Source organism: Schistocerca piceifrons, chromosome 3 (genome assembly GCF_021461385.2).
Source record: "Schistocerca piceifrons isolate TAMUIC-IGC-003096 chromosome 3, iqSchPice1.1, whole genome shotgun sequence".
Classification (NCBI taxonomy): Eukaryota; Metazoa; Arthropoda; class Insecta; order Orthoptera; family Acrididae; genus Schistocerca; species Schistocerca piceifrons.
Window position 1 is genome coordinate 672,766,977 of NC_060140.1, and position 18,258 is coordinate 672,785,234.

Consider the following 18,258-nt stretch of genomic DNA (forward strand, 5'->3'; position numbering starts at 1 on the left):
CCCCCTTTCTTTGTTTTTGCTCCCTGTGCGTGTGCGTGTCTGAAGGCCTACCCACGCATTTTCATGCATAGCCGGTGACGTGGTAACGCATAATTCCCTGCCAGGGTAGTCAGGTAGGACACGTACGTACCCCATGGTAATGGCCAGGCCCAGGGAGGGGTGATAACCCGAGCTGATACCTTCCGAAAGTGCTGATTGGTCCCTCTGTCAGTTTCTCGGTAGGTGTGACCTGTGGTGTGAAAAATCACCTAAGGCGGGAGTGCCCTCAGAGAGGACCCCCACAAGGGAGGAGCGTGCCATTGGAGACGCCGGTAATGATGGGGGATTCTTCTGCAATGGTTTCCTCATCTTCCACTGTGTCTGCTCACAAGTGTAAGTTCACTGAGTCTCAGCCACAGACAGTTCTTCCATCGTTGCCACAGTTCCTTGTTGTTTCTCGGTCTGACGAAGGTCACGACTTCTCCACGGTCAACCCTTTCATTATTCAGAAAGATGTCAACGCAATTGCAGGTCGTGTAAGGTCTTGTTCCAGATTACGGAATGGCACCTTGTTGTTAGAAACACTCAGTGCCCTCCAGGCACAAAAATTGCTGTGTACTTCACTGCTCCACACCTTCCCTGTCCGGGTGGAAGCGCACCGCACTTTAAATTCCTCATGTGGAGTCGTTTATACATTCTCCCTCAACGGATTGTCTGACGAGGATATTCAACACTACCTGTCTGACCAGAGCGTAACGGCTGTTCATAGTCATGAAAAGGGTTGACACGAACATCGTTCTAACCCATACTGTCTTCTTGACATTTGACAAAGTTCAACTCCCATCGAAAATAAAAGCAGGCTATGAGATAATTTCTGTTTGCCCTTACGTCCCAAACTCTACACGTTGCTATCGGTGCCAACAGTTCAATCATACCAGCCAGTCCTGTTCCAACCCGGCCAAATGTGTTGCGTGGGGCAAGGATGCCCATGAGGGTGCTTGTCCACCTCCATCCCCTCGTTCCATCAACTGTATGGGTGACCATGCTGCTTCCTCTCGAGATTGCCCCAATTTTAAGCATGAAAAGCTCATTCAGGAAATCAGTGAAGGAAAAGGTGTCGACCTTTGCTGCTCGAAAATTATTCGCCAGTCGAAAGCCCACCGTGCCTCAGACAGGAAAATACAGTACTGTCCTTGCCTCTCCTCGGCCAACAAAGGAGATGACCACGCAGACTTGTGATCTCACCTTTAGTGACACAGTCGTCAGATTGGCCAATGCAGAGATCGTCCGTTCAACCTCCTCACTTTCGCCTGCTCACTCTATGGCTCACCTTTCATCGGATTCTGCTAAATCTCAATCCCAAAAGTCAGACGCCCGGACTTCCAAAAAAGAGCCTACTCATGAAGATTTTTTACGCACTCCAACTTCACAACCATTGGTTCCTCCATCTAAACATCATGTTTCCAAGAAGGCTAAAAAGAAACCCAGTTCCTCTCCTTCTCCGCCACGGCGTGTCTCATCTACAGCACCACCTGGCGGTAACCACCCTCGGCCGTCTTCTGTGTCGCTGAGGCGCACTGCTGGCAGCCGATCGCTGGTGGCAGGAGCTGCTCCTGAACAACCTATGGATCAGGATCTTCTGCCTTTGGCTGAGTGCCGTTACACACTGTCGGTCGCAAGCTCTGAGCAGTTGTTGACGGCAACCTTGGTCACATTTTTCCATTTTCTGTCCACCCTATGTCCATTATCCATTGGAATATCTGCGGCATTCGAGCCAATCGGGATGAATTGACGATCCTCTTATGATCCTACTCGCCGGTCATCTTCTGTCTTCAGGAAACAAAGCTGCGTCCCCACGACTGCTTTGTTTTCCCCTATTTTCAGTCAGTCCGATTTGATCTCCCCTCTGTTGAAGGCACTCCAGCACATTGAGGACTCATGATTCTTCTCCATAATACTCTCCATTATCACCCAATCCCCATAAACACTTCCTTCCAAGCAGTCGCTGTCAGTCTTTCCCTTTCTGGATACACCTTCTCTCTTTGTACTGTATACATTCCATCGTCCACATCAATGGCATGAGCTGATCTTCATCTTCTTGGTCAGCTTCCACCCCCCTATTTGCTGGTTGGGGACTTCAATGCCCACCACCCGCTTTTGGGATCTCCACATCCTTGTCCGCGTGGCTCACTATTGCTAGACGTCTTCCACCAAGCGGATCTTGTTTGCCTCAACACTGGGGACCCTACATTTTTGTCTGCCTCCACGATAAATTTCTCTCATTTGGACCTTTTGGTCGGTACTGTTCAGCTAGCCGCCGGCCGAAGTGGCCATGCGGTTAAAGGCGCTGCAGTCTGGAACCGCAAGACCGCTACGGTCGCAGGTTCGAATCCTGCCTCGGGCATGGATGTTTGTGATGTCCTTAAGTTATTTAGGTTTAACTAGTTCTAAGTTCTAGGGGACTAATGACCTCAGCAGTTGAGTCCCATAGTGCTCAGAGCCATTTTGTTCCACTAGCTCGGCGCTTCGAATGGTTCGCCCTTGCTGATACACTCTCGAGTGACCACTTTCCATGTGTCCTTAGATTGCAGCCACAACTGCCATATATGCACCCGAGATGCTGGAAGTTCGCCCAAGCCGTTTGGACACTTTTTTCGTCTCCAGCGACATTCGATGAGTCACTTTCCTAGCATCGACATTGAGGTCACTCATATTACAGACGTTATTCTTACAGCTGCGGAACGTTCAATACCTCGCACCTCCGAATTGCCCCGGTGCCCCCCCCCAGTTCCTTGGTGGAACGAGGCATGCCGTGACGCAATATGTGAGCGGCGACGTGCTCTTTGCGTTTTCAGACACCATCCTACATTGGCCAACTGTATCCGCTATAAGCAGTTCCGTGCGTGGTGCCGTCGCGTCATCTGCGATAGCAAGAAGGCAAGCTGGGACTTCTTTACTAGCTCATTTAACACCTTCACTCCCTCGGAAGTTCGGAGACAGATTCGACGGCTATCAGGTGCGCCTAGTTTCTCTCAGGGCTCACTGTCGTGCATGATAAATTAGTGGACCCCATCGCAATTTCTAACTCATTGGGTCAACACTTCGCTGTGATTTCGAGCTCTTCAAATAATCTGCCAGCGTTTCTCCCGAAGAAACGTGCAGCGGAAGTGCGGCGTCTTGCTTTCTCCTCTCAAAATCGCAAAAGCTACAATACTGTTTTCTCCATGCGGGAACTCCAACATGCACTCTCTTCTTCTCGCTCCTCCGCCCCAGGACCGGATGGTATCCACATCCAAATGTTGCTGCATTTATCATACCATAGTCTGTGTTACCTACTTCACCTTTATAATAGAATTTGGACAGACAGTACTTTTCCCAGACGATGGCGGGAAGCTATCGTTGTTCCTGGTCAGAAACCTGGAAAGGACAAACATCTCCCCTCTAGCTATCGACCCATTTCTCTCACGAGTAGTGTAAGGTTTTGGAGCATATGGTGAATTGCCATTTAGCTTGGTGGCTGGAGTCCCGCAGTCTTTTAACACCTGCCCAATGCGGTTTCCAAAAGCATCGTTCTGCAGTTGACCATCTTGTTGCTCTCTCCACTTATATCATGAACAATTTTCTCCGGAAACCCCAGACAGTAGCAATATTTTTTGATCTGGAGAGAGCATACGATACCTGTTGGAGGACAGGCATCCTCCGCACACTGTTCTCTTGGGGCTTTCACGGTCTGTTGCCCCTTTTTCTTCGCGAATTTATGGCAGAGTGCACATTTAAAGTGCGGGTGAACACTACTCTCTCCCGTACTTTCTCCCAAGAAAACGGGGTACCCCAGGGCTCCGTGCTAAGAGTTGTACTGTTTGCCATTGCTACAAATCCAATTATGGATTGTCTCCTTCCTGATATCTCGGGCTCCCTCTTTGTGGACAATTTTGCGATCTACTACAGCTCTCAACGGACCAGCCTTCTTGAACGTCGTCTTCAAGGCTGTCTCAATCGCCTCCACTCTTGGGGGATTGAAACAGGCTTCCGTTTTTCTCCCAGTAAGACCGTTTGTGTTAATTTTTGGCGACGAAAGGAGTTTCTGCGACCTTCCTTCCATCTAGGACCTGTCAACCTTCCGTTTGCGGACGTCGCTAAATTCTTGGGTCTTATCTTTGACAGAAAACTGTGCTGGTCCTCCCACGTTGCCTATCTTTCGGCTTGCTGTCTGCGATCCCTCAACACCCTCCGTGTCCTGAATGGTACCTCCTGGGGAGCAGACCGAGTGGTCCTCCGCCTCTATCGCGCCTTAGTGCGCTCGAAATTCTACTATGGAAGCATAGTTTACTCCTCTGCTCGGCTGTCTATTCTTCGGCGTCTCGACTCGATCCACCACCGTGGATTACGTTTAGTGTCCGGAGCTTTTTACACCAGCCGTGTGGAAAGCCTTTATGCTGATACTGCTGAACCTCCGCTGTCCAATTGGCGAGCTGTCCTAAGTCGTTATGCTAGCCATTTGTCTTCCATGCCTGCTAATCTGGCCCATGACACTTTTCGACGCCTCCTTGGATTTAGGGTATGCAGGCCGCCCTTCCTCCCTAGTACCACCGGGAGTCCGCTTCTGTCAACTGCTCCATTCTCTTTCCTTCCGCTTTCCTAAAACGTTCTTGACAACTTGGGGTACAGCACCGCCTTGGCTCCGTCCCCGGACCTGCCTGCTCCGTGACCTTTGTCAGTTTCCCAAGGATGGTACCCCTTCACTTGTTTATTGTCGGGCATTTTCTGCTCTATGTGCACAAATGAAGGAAGCCACATTTATTTACACTGATGGCTCACATCATTAGGTGTAGGGACTGCATATATTGTTGGCGACAACCCAAATCGATTTCAGCTTCCCGACCAGTGTTCGGTTTATACTGCGGAGCTTTACGCTGTTCTCCAGGCTGTCCAATACATCAGTCGCCATCAGCGGATACAGTGTGTTATCTGTTCAGGTTCTCTCAGCTCTCTCCTCAGTCTCCAAGCTCTCTACCCTGTCCACCCTCTGGTCCACCGGATTCAGGACTGCCTACGCTTGCTCCACTTGTGGGGCGTCTCTGTGGCGTTCCTTTGGATCCCAGGACACGTTGGTATCTGTGGAAATGAGGCGGCCGATATAGCGGCCAAGGCTGCAGTCTCTCTTCTTTGGCCGGCTATTCGCACGATTCCCTTTGCCGATCTACGGAGTGTTTTATGTCGTCGTGTTGTTCTTTTATGGCACACACATTGGTCGACACTTCCCTATAATAAATTGTGGGACGTGAAAGCTCTTTCCTGTGCTTGGACCTCTTCCGAACGCGTCGTCGGGAGGAGGTAATTTTAACTAGACTCCGGATAGGGCACTGTCGTTTTAGCCATAGACATTTTTTAAGCGGCGATCCTCCCCCACTCTGTCCCCACTGCTCTCTGCTGTGGACGGTAAGACACGTTTTACTTGAGTGCACCTATTTTACTCAGTTACGCGCCCGTCTACAGCTGTCGCCTGATATATCGTCCATTTTAGCAGATGACACACGCTCAGCCAATCGCTTTCTCGTGTTTATTAGTGCCAGTGAGATGACGTCAGTCATTTGAAGCTCTTTTTGGGGACAACCAACCCCTTTCTGTAGTGGTTTTTTAAGCTTTCCTTCTGCTTTTAGTTTCTCCCATTTTTTGAGTTTCATTCCCATTGCTGCCGGTTTCCATTTTCGTTTTTTGCCTTTTCCTAAGTCACAGACCAGGTGCTAATGACCATAGCAGTTTTTTGCCCTAAAACAACAAAAAAACTGGGGTGCAGATCCCTGTATGCTGCTGCAGCTCAGCAGAGCCCTTGTTCAATCCTGCGTTGACTATGGGAGTCTGGTTTATGGCTCGGCAGCACCTTCAGCATTGCATTCACTCGACCCAGTGCACCACTGTGGCGGTCGCCTAGAGACAGGAGCTTTTAGGACGAGTCCGGCGACCAGTGTCCTCGTGGAGGCCAGAGTCCCTCCGTTGCAGGTTAGGTGTGTACAACTGCTGGCCAATTACTTTGCATGTGTTCGTAGTTCTCCTGTGTATCCGTATCACCTGTCTCCTCTTCCCACCCATGGCAGTTCATCTCCCATCAATTGAAGTTAGCCTTGGATCATTTCTATCTGAACTGGAGTCCTTGCTTTTACTACCTGTACTCCATGTGTACACCTCCATGGTGTACACCTATGCCGCGGCTTCACCTTGACCTTTCACGTGGCCTTAAGGACTCAGTTAAACCCGCAGCTCTCCGCTGCCATTTCATCTAGACTTATTGACATGTACCGAGGCCACAAAGTGGTTTACATCAATGGCTGATGGTCATCTCGGCTTCATGTATGTCCATGGAGGACATGCTGAACAGCATTCCTTGCCCTACACTGCAGAGCTGGTGGCTATATCTCGTGCACTTTGAGCACCACTCTTCATATCCTGGGGAGTCGTTTCTTCTGTGTACTGACTCCTTCAGCAGCCTACAAGATCGACCAGTGTTACCCTTGTCATCATTTGGTAGTGACCATACAGGAGTCCATCTATGCCCTGCAACGGTCTGGTCGTTCAGTGGTGTTCGTTTGGACCCCAGGACACGTCGGAATCCCAGGCAATGAACTTGCTGACTGGCTACATGGAAACCACTGATGATGGAGATCGGCATTCCAATAACTGACCTGCATTCATTTTTATGCCACCAGGTTTTTCGGCTTTGGGAGACAGAATAGCATAGTCTCAATACGCACAACAAATGGCATTCCATTAAGGAGACTATGAATGTGTGGCAGTCCTTCACACGGGCCTCTCACAGGGACTCTGTGGTTCTGTGCTGGCTCCACATTGCCCACGCTTGGATGACCCACGGCTACCTCCTGCGCCTTGAAGACCCGCTTCAGTGTGGATGCGGTGTCTGGTTGACAATGGCCCATATTCTGGTGCACTGTCCCATGTTGACTGTTCTGCGACAAAATCTTCGGCTACCAGACTCTTTGCCACTAATATTATCTGACACCACATCAGCTGATTTGGTTTTACATGTTTTTTGTGAGGGTGGGTTTTATCATTGGATCCAAGTTTTAGTGCACGTTCTTTGTTCCTCTGTGTCCTCCATCCTAATGCTTTCAGGGTGGATGTTTTAATGTGTTGCAGTGTGTCTGGCTTCTCTTTTTATTGTCATGATCAGCCAGCCATTTGTCGTTTAATGTATTCTACCTGTTTCTTGTGTTTGTGTTTTTGTTCTCCCCTTTTGTCCATTTAAGTTTTCGTTGCCCTTCCGCCATTCTTATGGTTTTACTTTTCTGTCTGTTTTTGTTATCAGTCTTGCTTCTTATTCTCATCCTTGTGGCATTGTTTTATTCGGAACAAGAGACCAGTGACTTAGCAATTTGGTCCCTTCCCCCTCTTTTAAACAAACAAACCAACCAACCAACCAACCAACCAACCAACATGCTATCCCTCCCCTCTCCTCCCCATACTGCCTCCTTGCCCTCACCACCCACACCAGATTGCCACACCCATCAGGCAGTTAAGATGCATATGTAACTTGCTGGGTATATTATGTATCAGGAAATGATGCTGACAGCATTTAGTGGTCAAACCTTTTAATGTTAATGTTAACTGTAGTTAGCCTGCTGGGTTAACTAATTCCAGATACAGTAAATTAATTCTTGAGAATGTTGAAGTTTGTCTCCTAAGGCAAATGGCTGCATTTATGAGCAGAATTTGGTTTGATTTGATTTTGACAGGGAAGCTAAAACAGCTTAGGTCTAACCCGCCGCTGCCCACACCGAAACAAAGTTTGTGCGGTATTGCTTCCTGTGTATCTAGTTAAGCCAACCAATGCCCTTAAATAGTGCAAGAAGTCCCTTTACCAGTTTTTTGTTACACAATTTCTTCAGGTCTAGTTGTCCAGAAGATTCTGTATCTTATGCTCTCCAATGCCATGCATTTGAAGATTAGGTGTGATGCAGTTTCTTCACCCTCATCACAGATCCTACATTTAGGGTCTTCTTCCGTTATATCCATTGTGTGTAGGTGTTTTTTGAAATTCCCATGGCCGGTCATTAGTCCAGTCATGTTTGATCTTTCCTGTTCAATCCCAGGATTATAGAGCTTCTTTTCAAACATGGCTTGGGCATCATTACCTTACCATGTTCTTGTTTATGGACCTTTGTCAAATAGTATACATGCTGTTTCCTGAGCCATTTCCATAGTTCGTTTGATCGTAACCTTGGTGATTGTCAGGACACATTCCGGTCCAATAAAGGAAGTTGTTACCCCATCCTGGCCAATCTGTTTGCTTGTTCATTGCCACAGATCCTGAGTGGCCAGGGACCCATACTAGATTTATCCTGTTGCTTCCCCCTAGCTCCACCAGAGTCCTGTGGCATTCTGCAACAATCTTAGATCTTATTGCAGGAGCTGCCAGTGATTCAGAACTGCCTGGCTGTCTGAATAGATGTAGATGCTATGGTCATTGTAGCACCTATGCATATTCTTCTCCACACATGCCCTGGTTGCAGTAATTTCAGCTTGGAATACAGAGGCCAGTTTTCCTAGAGAGATGATGCCCTCCAGTCTGAGCCGAACCCCGTACGCCCTTGCCCCAACACCTTGGTCTGATTTTGACCCATTGGTGAACCAAACAATGTCCCCCATATGGCGTCGAACTGTTTGTTCCCACTGCTTCCTGCTTCCAATTATTATATTGTAAGGCGTGCTGAAGCAGTTCGGAGTTATTATATAGTCTGCAGGCATTTCCCCAGCCATTCCTATGTTTACCTCACTATGTTAGTGTGTGATCCTGGATATCCCGATGAGATCCATTTTTTGCCAGTTTGTATGCCCCAGCTGCTGTGTCCATCTTGACCCAAAGGTGTAGTGGAGGCACGTCCAGCACGGCTTTCATCCTAGCAGTTGGTGTGCTGCACCCTGTTATGCCTAAGCAGGCCAGTCTCCGCAAATTTGCAAGCTCCTTAGCTGCAACCCGCTGTTCTACCTTCTTCCACCACACCATGGCCCTGTAGGAAATCATATGTCTAACCCCTGTGGTGTATATCCAGTGCATACCTCTTGAGCTTAGGCCCCAGTTTTTACCACAAGCCCTTCTTTTACTCACTAGAGTACTTTTTGCCTTGGAGCAGATACTCTTAATGTGAAGGGTCCAATTTAGTTTCTCATCTAAGGTTACCACTAGATATGACTACCCCCTTCACAGGTACAGTTTCATTGAAGAGCTATAGATTCCAACTTGAGTGTTGGCTCTGCCTCTTTGTAAATGGTACCACAACAGTCTTGTTAGGATTAACACTCAGATCATGCTTAATGCACCAATTTTGCACAATGTCCAATCCTCTGTGTGCCATATTTCTGTCAGTAAATTTGCCAAGTATTACTATGACAAGGTCATCTGCATATCCTTGGCAGAAGCATTGTCTGGAATTTAGTTCCTCAGTGAGTTCATTCACCACTAGATTCCACAATAAAGGGGACAGAACTCCTCCTTGTGGGCAGCCTCTAGTGATGTTACTTACCATCTTTTCATTCATCATGGTAGCCTCTACCTTCTTTCCACTAAGCATGGCCCTTGTCCACCTACATATAGTGGTCCCTAGGTCATGCACCTCTGCTGCCCTTACAATGGAATTGAAGGTCATGTTATTGAAGGCCCCCCTCGGTATCCAGGAAGATGCAGAGGGCTGTTTCTTGGAAGTGAAGTGCTTTCTCCAGCCTCCCAACGAGTTAGTTGAGAACGGTCTCACATGATTTACCTGGTTGATATGCATTTTGGTTTGAATGTAGAGGGGCCCTAATTAGCCTCCTCTCCCCAACATATAGATTAACCAGTTGTTCCAATGTTTTGGGAATGAAGGACAGATTGGTTGGTCTCATATCCTTGGCCTTCATATGATCAGTTCTCCCTGGCTTTGAAGACAACCTTCACTGCCCTCCAAACATTGGGAATGATTCCTACTGCTAGGCTAACCCTGAATAACCTGCATAGGACTCTTAAAGAGATTCTCTCCTGCCTGTTGCACTCTCTTAGTGTCTGAGAACCATTGTCTCGCTGGGATCACATTCTGGTCTGTGTTGTCCAGCAGAGCATATTGAGGAAAGTGAGTTTTGAGGAGCAGTTCCAGTGTCTCATGTGCTGTCTTTGTATGTTCCCCATTCTCCTTCAACGTACCTCCTAGATTGATTGGTACTCTAGTTAGGATTCTGTAAAGTGTGGCTTGAGCAGCTGTGCTCTAGATTTCCTCATAGAATGCCTTCCAGGATGACTTCTTTGCTTGTCTGCTTGCAAGGTTGTAGTTGACAAGGGCCTCACAATATTTAGCTCATTGTCCTTAACGTCTCGCAATGTTCAGCAGTCTTTGTACCGGTTTCCTGTTAATTTCCATGAGCAGAGTTCATTGTAGCAGTTATTGAATATAGGTGCAGTGGAACTTTGATTTTACATTGTCCGTTTCCACATTTTTCATGATGAAACATTATAACTTTGTAGCCCTTGTGAAAAACCCATAAGATCTGTGCTAAAAATTTGCTAATTTTACATTTCTTGTTGGTAAGATTTATGTCAAAAAGTTTTTACTTCACGTGTCACTTTACTTTGTCCCGTTTTCTTCCTATTGATCTTTGATGTGACTGAACAAGTGGCTCAAAAGGCAGAGGGTTCGCATCACGGATGGTGGCGGAATTAGGGAATATTTTAGGGCATTGTGGAGAAGGGAGACTTGAGACGAAATGCTTATGTATCCATGATAGATCTTTCTTGCACAACAATTTACAACTTAACTGTGCAATTTTGAAACTACTGCTAGGCTGCAGCAGTAATGGAAAGAGACAGTCTATGCAAAGTGTTCCGGACTGAGGGGCCTAACCACCACCTTTCCTTGTGCCTCTTATAACTCAGCCTCATCTTTTTGCATGTACTTCCGGTGTACTCTATTTGGCAACAATATTGATTATCATCTCTTTTAAATTTGAAGAGTGTCTCTCGAGGAAACATAGCTCAGCCCATTTCTGGCTAGTTAACTCTCAATGCCTAGTGATTTAAGTCACCCAATAGCCATTACAGCCACCACACCACATAACACTTGTAAAATGAGCACACCTACTGGATGTGTGGAGAGGGGGAGTGGCTCTTCAGCGAATGCAGGTAGAGGTGAAAGCATTTTCTGAAATGCTGAAAATATACTTTCCATGCAGACTATGTTCTGTGACAGAGATGTTCATGGAAATATATACTTTGCACCATACACTGTAGATCGGGAAGATTGGCAGCAGCGATATAGGGCATGAAGTGAAACTGTAGCACCTGAGCTTTCTTTCAAATTTGCATTTTACACAGTGTACAGAAGTTCTCTGAGCCAGCTTCTAATAAGCGTGTAATGTCACCTGGAAAGTAAACTCATTTTTTCAGGTCTGTTTCTCTCGTCGAGCTTAAAATAACACTTACTCACCACAGTTTATTAAGTGAGGCTCACAAGAAAAGCATTAACCCTTTAAGTGGGTATGACAGATATCTGTCCACACTCTGTTAATTCAGTGGGTTCAACGGATATATACGTCCACTGCGTTTTGTGGCTAGTAGAAAGTGGGAATGAAGAGATAACGGCCTGCCGTTTGACGCTGTGGTATTGAGCTTCATCCACTAGATGGGAGCTCTCTTCAGGCAATACAGCATGTTCTAGGCTAGTTATAACATTGTCTACTTGAGTGCGCATGCAGTGAAGCAGCCACAAAAGTGGGCCTTCTTCGTCTGTGTTTACTGCTGCGTTAGTGAATGATCTTTTGCAATGGCGAAAAGAAGTCATTTATCAGATTCGGAGATTTAACAGCTGCTTTTAGAAAGTGATGATAGTATCAGTAAGAGTTCTGAAAGTTTTCAAAATATGGAGAATTAGTTGACACATACTTTTCTTCAGGAAACTGGCTGGTGCAAAGCTGTTTCATCTTTCACTGAAATTCCTCCTCTTCGCTGACAATACCTCGTATGACCCACTAGGCACTATCAGCAGAAAACTATTCAATGTTCACCCCATTATAGAGCATCTGCAGTTTAAATTCAGATCAGTATACATGCCAGAAAGGAACATCACTGTTGACAAATCGTTGTTCTGGGAAGGACGGCTTGGATGGAGGCCATATATTCCATCAAAGCATAGCAGATTTGGCATCAAATTGTATGAACCCTGTGAAAGCAGTTTCGCTTATGTATAGGACTTTATTTACACTGGAAAGGACACTAACTATGGTAGCCCCTATCCAGATGAAAAAAACCTCTCAAATTGTTTGGAGCTTGCGCACGATCTACCCAGGAAAGGCCACTGCATTTATCTAGGCAACCGGTACACCAGTCCAGATTTGGTGCACAAACTAACCAGCAATAACACCAATGTTGTCGGTACAATGTGGCAAGACAGGAAGGGGTCCCCTGGCTTCGTAAAAAAGGAAAAACTGAAGAAAGGGAAGTACATAACAGGGTACAGAGGCAAGCAGATGGTAATGAAATGGAAGGACAAAAGAGACATTATGGTCAGCACTTTCTGTGATAATGTGTTTAAATGTAAACTCAAAGAAGGGAATCGTTCAAAAGCCACATGTTGTCATTGACTACAACAAGAATACGGGGGCATGGATAGTTGAGATTCTTAGTTACAAAGCTACCAGATGGCCAGGAGCAGACTGAAAAAAATTATCAGAAGCTTTTCCGCCACTTGTTGGAAATTGCATGCTTCAATGCATACATTATGTACAAGAAGCATAGTGACGAACAAAGTAGAATGAGCTTCATGATTAGTCATGGGGAACAGTTGACCATATCTTCACCACAAGAAATGACGTCAGTAGGATACCCACCTGGAACGCCGAAAACGCGCCTTACAGCCAGGCATTTTTCAGACCTTCTGCGGCCCACAACAAAAAAGACCAACAAGGTGGTGTGTGGTGTGCACGAGAAAAGACCATCGCAAAGATACTTCATACTGGTGCTCAGAATGCGAAGTGTCCTTGTGTGCAGCACCTTGTTTTAAAATATTTTACACTGAAACGATTTGTAATATTGTGAAAATAAAGTTTTGTTAACTTCTACAATATATTTTATTTATTTCCAATATCAATTTAAATTAAACAACGAAAACATGAAGGAAAACTTTTATGCGTGTGAACAATATGCAGCACCACCGCGCACGGGCCCCCTGGCACCTATTACCCACTGCGGAAGAGGCTCATGCGTGCAAACTACCCATTTAACAGGTTAAACAGCTACAGCAATGGTGACAAATTGTCATGAAGCAGGTGTAAGCATGTATACTTATGGTTTAACTACTTAGCTTCTGTGTTGTTTTTGGTTTAATTCAATATGTTCATCAGTTTTGGATTTTTCTGGGAAAGCACAAAGGATAATCTCTAAAACGCATATTTTGAATGTATAATTGGAGTCGTAGCTTGTTGGAAAACAGCTTGATTACCTTGTACCCAGATACCAATTTCAATCTTTTGACAAGTTTTTACTTGCTGTTTTACATCTGATTTTTTAAGAACTGGTGAAATTTACTACCACAAATTATTCTATGAACATTGTATTGTACTTTTAATTTCCTTCACTTACACAGATTTTATACAAAGTATTGGAGATGATTGCGATTTTCAATTGTATAGGCTAATTACATGTGTTTTTGCTCATTTTGTGGGTTTTAACATTTTCCTCAATTTTGTTTTTTAATTCTGGACCACTCAGCAATGTAAAACAAAGTTTTCACTGTATTTAACATTTGTCATTAATATCATTTTTTGCAGTATGTCCTGCCAGCCACAGTACACATCAACAACCAGAAAAGGTTGTCTCGTGGTGATGGTCCTATTGTCCTTATTCTTGCTCCTACACGAGAATTGGCCCAGCAGATACAGACAGTGGCCAGAGATTTTGGGACAGCAACATTTATCCGTAATACGTGCATCTTTGGAGGAGCCCCAAAGGGACCACAAGTTAGTAAGATTTTATCTTAATATGTAGTGAAATGAGCAGGTGTAGTTTTTGTGGTCTTCCACTAATTTTAACATCTAATACAAAGTAAAATTACTGAGATAAATAATTCAGTAATTTATAATTGTGTGAATAAGCATAGCATATATGCTTTATTTTGGGACTTCCATTTTACATTCTATACTGATAACCTTTTTTGCATGGCGGTGATGTAAGCAGTTTAAATTCTCCTTATACAGGCTCGTGATCTGGAGAGAGGAGTGGAGATAGTGATTGCCACACCTGGTCGTCTCATAGACTTTCTGGAGAGGGGAATTACAAACTTGCGGCGTTGTACGTACTTAGTGCTTGATGAAGCAGATCGCATGTTAGACATGGGATTTGAACCACAGATTCGAAAAATAATTGAACAGATCAGACCAGATCGCCAGGTATTGATGTGGTCAGCTACATGGCCTAAAGAGGTGCAGGCATTAGCAGAAGACTTCCTTACAGATTATATACAGATAAATATTGGTTCATTGACACTTGCTGCCAACCATAACATTATGCAGATTATTGACGTTTGCCAGGAGCATGAAAAGGAAACAAAGTTAGTGGTGGTTTTTTTTTCTGTGCTTCTTTGAAATTTTGTACTTTTTCTTGGTCAAGTAAAGTTCATTGTAAGTGTCTAGAACTTAATTTGTTCCTCATAAAGTTTTATTTTTTACACTCAGACTGTCACAGCTGATGAGAGAGATATGTTCTGAGAAGGGGAATAAAACGATAATCTTCGTTGAGACAAAGAAGAAGGTTGATGACATAACTAAATCCATTCGAAGAGAAGGGTGAGATAATATCTTGTACTTTGCCTTCATTGTAAGTGTAATTTTAATATAAAACTAGTAACTGATCAATTAAATTGTTCCAGGTGGCCAGCAATCAGTATTCATGGAGACAAGTCACAGCCTGAAAGAGATTATGTGTTAACAGGTTGGTTGTATTGTTAATTAATGTTCAATCCTTGAATAATAGTTTTTGATAAGCTTCTCCACACCTTGATCTTTGGTTTCAGAGTTCAGGAATGGGAAGTGTCCCATTCTAGTTGCCACTGATGTTGCAGCCAGAGGTCTGGGTAAGTTGGTAAAATTGATTGTAATTATTTTAAGAAAATCGTTTTTTAGATATAGAACAGCTATTCAACCCTTTCACTTTATATTCAGAACTGTTCAGCCTTCTGCCACAGTTTTTTTAATAAGCTTTGGAATTAAATTCTTGTTTAATGTGTTTAAGTAAACAAGTCCTTTTTTGTGTGTACATAATCTGAATTTATTAATTTCAGATGTTGAAGATGTGAAATATGTCATCAATTTTGACTATCCTAACACTTCAGAGGACTACATACACCGTATTGGAAGAACTGGTCGTTGTAACCTGAGTGGGACAGCATATGCATTTTTTACACCAAACAATGCACGCCAGGCGAAAGAACTTATTGCTGTTTTGGAGGAAGCCAATCAGCCAGTCAACCCAAAACTGATTGATTTAGCAGCATTAGCTAGAACTGCTTTTACTGGAAAGGGTAAGGTTTTGATATGAAATAGGTGGGAAATATGCTAATGCAATTTCATGGTGTACATCGTCAGGGAAGGTAATTTTGTGTGTGTGTGTTTTTTACAGGACGCAATCGTTGGAACACGCGTAGCAAGGATGCAACTGGCACTGGTACACAAAATGTATCAAGAAACATACCAAACAACTGGCAGCCGATGCAGAATGTCAATGATCAAGAATATCGTCATTCCTCTGTGCCGAGATATATCTCAAATGGTAATCTCAAAAATAATTCTGAAGCTGGCTATAGAAACGGCAATGGATATATGCAACAGCAGCAGCACCAACAGCAACCACAGCAGCAGCAGCCGCAACAGCAGAATGGTTACAGTCAGTCAGGGTTTGCCCATCAGAACGGATATGGCCAGCAGAATATGTACACACCACAGAGTTACAGTCCACAGAATGGAAGACCATATAATAACCAGACTGGGAGAAATGGTTACCAGCAGGGCCAAAGAATAAAGAGAAACAGTGCTCAGTCTTATGGTCCAGCAACTGGTGGAAATCAGGCTGCAGCCCAAGGAATGTATGCTGTACCACCACCATTTATGATGCAGGCTGGTGCAGCAGATGCTAACTTACAGAGCATATTAGGCCACAAGTTCTTCCAGTCAACAAGGCCACCTCCACAGGCCAATCCATGTGCTTACCAAAACATGGCAACAAATCCATTTGGCCAATACCACCAGCCAATGCCATATGCATACAGTTACAGCCAGCCTGCAGCTGTTCAACAGTAAGCCCCCAACCCGTCTCCCTTTTAGAATGGTACGGCCTCAACAAGTCCTGCTTAATTTAATTCCAGTTGTGCTCTTTAAACTGTAGATTGTTCAGAAGTAAATTTTGTTCCGTAGAATTCATGTAGTTAAATCAGTTTTCTCTTTAATGTTTCATCTTAATATCGGTGTGTGGGAAGTACTTTCTCAGTATTTGGTGTCAATCAGATTTTGAAAATTAATAGCCACATTCCAGTTTCCGTTACTACTATCTTGTAGAGATTAAATATTTCTGTATGCTGTTGAGATGCACGAAACATTCAGAAGGGGGGTGGGTTGGGGGCTAATAATATGTTTTGTTAATATAAGGATAATATAGGTACTTTTCTTACTAGATGCCGAAGTATAGACTACTGTTATAGTGCAAATTGATTTTTTATTTTTTCATATGTTACACACTTGAGTACCAAATGAGCTGTTTGTAATATGAAAGATTTTCAGGCAGCTGGTACTGTTATTTCCAGTATCATTAGGAGTAAAAGGCATCATTGGGAAGAAATGCAAAAGTGCAGTATGCATTGTGCATAATGCGAGACAATATTTAAGTCTTTGTTGTTTTTTCTGTGTTTTCAATAATTCTAATGGTTGTTTCTCAAAGAATGTTCCTTAACCCCCTGAAGATCTGTCCGCCCTCAAGGGTCGTGTAAATAGTAGTTTACTAAACGTTCAAATGTATAAATTATTATATAATTGGAGCTCATATTGTGGCCCATAACTCAATATACACTCAGTACTGTGATATAAGATTTAGAGTAATTTTAAACTTATATTTGCAAGTCCAAGAGAAAGGTCGGTATCAAACTATGCCAACACTTGTGCACAGTATTTTGATAAAGGGAACACAATGTTTTAACTATAGTCTGTAGTATGTGATACTTTCTCAAAGACTGATATGAGGATATATTTTAAGTAACTTAATGCTGGAGAGGATTTTTGTCGCAACAGTGCTGCTGATCTTCAGCACGACTTATGAGACTTTGTTTTTTTAAAATTTGCTGTGCTGTATTGAGAGTTTGTTCTAATGCTTCTTGTTTGTTTCTTAATGTAAATCACAAGAATACTTAGCATAGGTACCTAAATTAGACTGCGTGACTGTTTCATGGGTAACTCGGAAATATTTTTCCATGGTTAATTGGGAAATTTTCCACCAACCTTTCTCATTGGAGGACGTGCAGAAGGTTTGAGTTATATTAAGTAATTTGTCTGAATATGCAGTCTCATTAGATTGTGTAAGTGTAAGAATTTTTATGTAAAACAGTGTGGATTCTAAATACCATACTGAACTGAAGACTAGTCTTCTTACTGAAAAGTATTCAGTAAAACTAGCAGATGTGCTGGTATTTGTAATGATTCATGACATAATATCATAATTTCATGTTACGACCCTTGTGAAAGAGATAGATAACACTTCCTGGAAGTGAGGGAAGTACCTTACTCTTCTGTAGGTTTCTTTAAAGTGCATTTCTTAAATGTATTACAGTATTATGGTAGTAAAAAGTTATTGCATACAATTTTGTACTTTGATTCAATATATGTCAGCTTATTTTTTAATATGTCTATTTATTTTAGCGGCTTTGCCCCATGCTGCTTATTAAAGTATTCAACAACTAAGACTATAAATTTATACTATTAATAGCAACTACTGTTACACATGTGAAAATTAGTACAGTAAAAATTACGTTCAGTACTTGAGGAGCAAATGGACTGCAATTACAGGGCTATTCTGGCAATATGAAGTTGTTGCCATGTTCGTTCAGATTTGTGTCTGGTGGAATGTGCCACAGTAATGCAGCAGTTTACCTGTTCACTCGTCTCAACTGCAAAATAATGCTTAGGCAGTAAATTGTTTTTATGCACTACTTCTAGCCTGCAAAAATTACACAATGACACAGCACCATCTTATTGCAGATTTCATTT

General features: G+C 43.8%; 1 protein-coding gene across 2 annotated transcripts in view; it reads left to right on the forward strand.

Moving 5' to 3' along the window:
- Nucleotides 1-17,892, forward strand: part of LOC124789496 (DEAD-box ATP-dependent RNA helicase 20-like) — a 47,093-nt gene extending 29,201 nt beyond the window's left edge. For both annotated transcript variants that reach the window (XM_047256878.1, XM_047256879.1), the window contains 7 exons: nucleotides 13,783-13,971; nucleotides 14,209-14,561; nucleotides 14,686-14,796; nucleotides 14,880-14,941; nucleotides 15,024-15,083; nucleotides 15,291-15,530; nucleotides 15,629-17,892. In XM_047256878.1, coding sequence (XP_047112834.1) covers nucleotides 13,783-13,971; nucleotides 14,209-14,561; nucleotides 14,686-14,796; nucleotides 14,880-14,941; nucleotides 15,024-15,083; nucleotides 15,291-15,530; nucleotides 15,629-16,305 — 1,692 coding nt within the window. In that variant the 3' untranslated portion in view covers nucleotides 16,306-17,892. The remainder of the gene's footprint in view (nucleotides 1-13,782; nucleotides 13,972-14,208; nucleotides 14,562-14,685; nucleotides 14,797-14,879; nucleotides 14,942-15,023; nucleotides 15,084-15,290; nucleotides 15,531-15,628) is intronic.
- Nucleotides 17,893-18,258: the final 366 nt, after the last annotated feature.